Source organism: Cryptomeria japonica, chromosome 9 (genome assembly GCF_030272615.1).
Source record: "Cryptomeria japonica chromosome 9, Sugi_1.0, whole genome shotgun sequence".
NCBI classification, from domain to species: domain Eukaryota; kingdom Viridiplantae; phylum Streptophyta; class Pinopsida; order Cupressales; family Cupressaceae; genus Cryptomeria; species Cryptomeria japonica.
In genome coordinates this window covers 724981923-724987425 of record NC_081413.1, presented here as the reverse complement: position 1 = coordinate 724987425, position 5503 = coordinate 724981923, and the positions used below count along the sequence as shown (strand labels likewise).

At 34.1% G+C, this 5503-nt stretch overlaps 1 protein-coding gene across 1 annotated transcript; it reads right to left on the bottom strand.

Moving 5' to 3' along the window:
- Positions 1-555: 555 nt before the first annotated feature.
- Positions 556-1677, bottom strand: LOC131067444 (pentatricopeptide repeat-containing protein At4g18520, chloroplastic). Its single transcript, XM_058002458.1, has one exon. The coding sequence runs from the start codon at positions 1675-1677 to the stop codon at positions 556-558; it is 1122 nt and encodes a 373-aa protein (XP_057858441.1).
- Between the last annotated feature and the right edge of the window lie 3826 nt (positions 1678-5503).

The window sequence follows — 5503 nt, the reverse complement described above, 5'->3', positions numbered from 1 at the left end:
GTTGTTCATTATGTTCTTCAGTGTATAAAACAAACTTATATCCTGGACAAAATAGATATTTAACTTGCCTGAAAGTGCTTACAGTCCAATTTGCAAGTGAATTTCAGGTAGAAATAGAATGACAGACTTGAGAAAACAACTCCACACCATCCCTAATATCTTACGTACACTGGTAGTTACCATTGAAAGAGACGATCTAGACCTCGAACTGCAAAGGAGCCAGTCCCGCAGGTCTACTATCTCGATTCCCAGCATGCACAAGTAAGGTACTGTCCCACAGGGTTGGTATATCAGTGGTAGAGTACACCAGCATGCACAAGTAAGGTCCCTATACCACAGGGCTAGTATCTCAGTGGTAGAGTGCCTCAACATGCAGAAGGAAGGTTCTAGGTTCATGAACCTAGGTTCTACTCCTGATCCATGCAAAATGATAGTTACAAATGATATTGTGGATCAAAATTCATCTCCATCTCCATCTTCGTCTTGCTGAAACCTTGCCTTTCATTTTCAAACAAGTTCTAGTCCGCATGCAAATAACAATTACATTTGATATTGTCAATCAAGATTCATCTGCATTTCCATCTTCATCTTAATCTTGTTGAACTCCTCGCTTCCGCATGCACTCATAACACCATTTATGATGAATTGTTCAGGCTCCACACCTGCCAGGTGCATAAGACTTAAGAGTACAAGTGCTTGCTCACTCCGCCCCCAGTGTAAGCATCCTATAATCATGGTGTTCCAAAGGATCTCATCTCTCTGAGGAATCTGATTAAATACTCTGCGTGCATCTGCCAAACTCCCACACTTTTCATACATATCAACAAGAGCACTTCCCACAAACATATCGCACTCCACGCCAATTTTAATAGCATAAGCATGAAGCCCTTGACCTTGTTGGATATCCCTCAAACTACTGCATGCTTTAAGAACACATGGAACTGTAAAATAATTGGCCATCACATCCGTCTGCCGCATTTCATTAAACAATCTCAAAGCTTCCTCCCCATGACCCTGCTGCGAATACCTTGCAATCATGGCAGTCCAGGAAACGACATCTCTTTCAGTTATTTCGTCAAACAGATGGCGTGCATCATCCAAAGTCCCACAGTCGCAATACAGATCAACAAGCGTGGTAACCAGATATTTGTTGCTCTGGAATCCATTCTTCACGATCCAACCATGGATCTGCATGCCCGCTTCCAAATCCCCAACCTCCCTGCAAGCCTGAAGAACGCTCACAAAAGTAATATGATTGGGTTTCATGCCTTCTTCTCTCATTTCCCGAAACAATTCCAAAGCCTCTTCGCCAAAGCCATTCTCTGCATATCCTGCAATCATTGCAGACCAGGACACCTTGTTTCTTTTGGGCATTTTGTCAAACACATGCCGTGCATCTGTTAAATTTCTACGTCGGACATGCATGGAAAGCTGGTTGTTTTCGAAGAAAACGCAAGTAGCAGTTTTGGCGCTGTGGGTTTCCTCAGTTTTGATGTTAAGCGCGTCCATCAGACGCACGATGTCTTTTTCATGCGTCAATTCCATTTTCTTTCCGCAACTAATCTGCCTTCCTCGACTGTGCTTAGATTTTGTAAAACGGCTGTAATTTCTGTTGGTCTTGAAAACATGTGGAGAATTTTCTTGGTGAAGGGGAGGCAATGGCTTTATGGTTGCCATTTAAAGAAACGACGTGAACGCATCAACTAAAAAACACTCTTTCATGACTGTCGCTACCAGATAAACTTGTTCTTCAGAAACATAATCCAAAGAAACTCCTCCTATCGCTACATATACTAAAACATTAAATAAATTACAGCAGATAAAAAATTTCCGGGTCTCTACTTTTATAAATTTTAATTATCTACTCTTCTTCCCTTTTACACATGATTTAATAAAACATTATTTATTTATTTATTTTTTCATTTAATCACTTATAATACATAAAATGAATTATGAAATTATTTTTATTCTACATAATGCATTTCATAACTCTTTTAAATATTAAAAAAATTATAAAGATGTTTTTTAATCTTCACTATGCATCTTACAATTACTCAACCAATTCAACCCTCCTTGATCTTTTAGAAGATCTTAATAAATGATCCCACTTCATCTAAATATATATATTCATCTTTCTCAAGAAATTTTCAATATTCATATTTGTTTGCATCATTAAACTGTCAAAATAAGCAACCACATACAATCAATTTTTTAGTACATCTACTTTGTAGTACAATAGAAACAAAACCATTGGTAAAATGCTTGCTTTGTTTTACTTTTGTTTTATGGTTTCTAGCTCAATATGAGGTACTAGTTAAGGTCAATATAGGTTTTAATATTTTTTTTTAAATTTTATTTTGATTTCAGTATTTGCTACACATTTTGACACACTTGGTGAGATGTATCCACAATCTCTCTTATTTTTGTAGTATATTTCTAACTTTCATTTTATAGGTTTATTAGTATATTTAAAAAATATGGAAGTGAGTTTTTTGCGAAGAGCCTCCTAAGACAAAATGAAGTTAATGGTTATGTCTGAGATGAAGTTAAGAGATGAAGATCAATATATAATATATGGTATTTTGGATTAAAAATTAGTGTCTTGGGTGTGTCCTAGGTCTAGAGTATGCACATAATTTGTACATGTGTATGATTTTGTATTGTACATATAGTACCACACTAGCTATATTCTGTAATGCCTATGTAATTAAAAAAATTGCTATCAAATAAAAGGAAAAATAATTAACCTACAAAAACTTTAATTGCTAATTTGTTAAAAATCAACTTTTACAATAGTTTATGGTAGTTGTATAGTTGAGGGGACAAAATTGTTCATGTCAACCATTGGCACCAAGCATTGGATTATATTAAAAAACATAAGTTTATCACTTAATCTCTAACCCCTTATACCTAGCTCCAAATTATACTATAGACCAAGAGCTTAAGCACCCTTTGTGCAATTCCTTTGCTCCTCACCCATGGTCCCAATTGTGACTAGGATTTAGTTCTCAATTGATAGTTAACCTCCAAATCATTGACTATAATTATAGGGTTACCAATGTACATGAACACTGCCTAAACAAAACACTTTTTAACTATGATGTGAAATTTGATTACGACATTAAACATAACTACCAATTCCTAAGTAACTATTACATGTGACCACATTCACCATGACTACGAGTGGTTAGTTTGACTATAAGGCTTTGACATCCTCCATTTGGTTCTTAAAATAGTATATTTTTTTTTTAAAATTTTTTTTTTTTTCACTTATCAAATTAGTGCTAACTATGTATGTGACTAATGCCTAGCCAATTCTCTTGTTAACTATGATATTAAATATGATTGTAGTTCAATATTAAACTTAAGTACTAATTCCTAAGTAACTATTACATGTGACCACATTTCCCTTGATTGTTAGTGGTTATCCTGACTATTAGGGTTTGACACCCCTCCATTTGTTTCTTAAAATAGTATTTTTTCAAATTTGTTTTTTCTCTCACATATCAAATTCTCAATTTTCTATAGTTGTTAAAAGTTGGCTTGGAGAACTTAGCTGTAGTGAAGGTATTTTTTGTAGATTCTACTCGAATTTTTAGATAGAATTACTCAAAGTCACCTTTGATTTTCTAACTTCAAATACTCGTAACTTTTGTACTCAAAAGTCAAATTTGATATTTTTAAAAAATTGCATGGAAAATCACAAAGAACATTGCAATGGCATTTAGTTTTCTATGTGCTAACATATGTTTCTTATTTTATATAGGGATTTAAATTTTATTTCTAATGTATTATCCTTGTAGAAAACCACATGTCAAAGATTTCTATCTGTCAAACCACTAATATGTTTGTTGCAAAGAGTTGGTCCAAAAATCATTAATGAATTTTTTTTAACATATTTGGTGCAAGATGTTTATCAAAGACCTTTTCTTTAATCATTGGAGTAGTTACATATTGATTTTTTTAAAAGGGAATGGACTTTACATTTTGTGTTTCAAGGACTTCTAAGTGTGCATGCTCTTCCCTCAGACCAAAAGGTGATAGTGAAAATGAAGAACACTTTTAGTTCTATTTTTTGTTGTGTTAATATAACAATTCAAGTGCATATTTTCTTCCTTTGCATTGCAAAATGATCATATGTAGGAATTAGCTTGACACTTGAATTTCTTTCCTTTTAATGGGTCTAACTTGGATTTCATCACCAAGAGGACAATTTTAACCTTCATGTTCTAGTGGGGTATATAAATTTAAGAGTGAATCAACACACACGTCCATTGAAAATAAATATTTTTGTATTAAGCTTGTATGAAAATTTCACCTTGCATAATGCAGGAGGGGAGTGGGTTACCCTCTCATACCAATTTTTTTGAAATCTTTCACTTTTACTTCATATATTGTGGTCTCACATGACTTTAGGTATATCAAAGACATGATCCATTAGTGATTTTAATTTTAATTTTTAACCTTAGTTAAGACCTTTTAACTATCTTTATTCGTGTTGCATCAATAATTGGTTAGGATTGAGAAGTTAAATTGTACTTTCCAGTTGATGAGATATAAATCATCATGGATAAGGCTTTGTCTCCATGGTAAGGGGTGTATAGGTGGTTTGTGACCTTATGTTTTATAGCTATCCTTTGCATGGAAGATAGTATATTGGTGAACCCACAAACATTTACACACACACACACACACACACACACACACACACACACACACACACACACACACACACACACACACACACACACACACACACACACACACACACACACGACTAGAATATGTTGTTGATGTGCTTGATGTGTTTTCATTTGATAAACTAGTAAATGTCATTTACATCAACACCTAAACCAATGTGTTTTTTATTTCTAATGTGTCTTATATTGCTACGAACTATTAAATAAATTTTGCATCTAAACCTCAAAAAAAATTGGGAACACATCAATCAAGTGAAAATTAAACTTTGAAGAGCCCATAAGTAAGCCCTACTCTAAAAAGATCAAAACCATTCCAAATCTGTATTCATGAAATTAGGATCTTAATTTAGTCTTCACCTTTTAACCTTATCTTACTTAAGAACCTAGCCTATCTTAAGTATAACTTAATCCAAATCTAGTCCACTTTCATGTTACTTAAAACCCTAGCCTATCTTAAGTATAGATCTTGATAATTAGAATCTTCTAGAAGCTACTCTTGGATTGGATTTACAAGCTGGATCTTCCTTGCTCCAAGCTGGATCTTCCTTGCTCCAAGTTGGAACTTACCAAACACATATTCCACAAGTTGTACTTTCACTAGCATATGACTAAGTTAGATACTCATTGGCCACATGATCTACAGGTTGGATCCTCATTCTCATGTGATTCCCAAGTTGGACCTTTTTTATCTCATGAATTTGTTGACAATGGAAGTGACATTGGAGCTCTTGTAGATCAACTTGAATATCCAATGAGTTTTTAAAATCCTTGAAAGACAAGAAAATTTAAGATGCAATAGAACA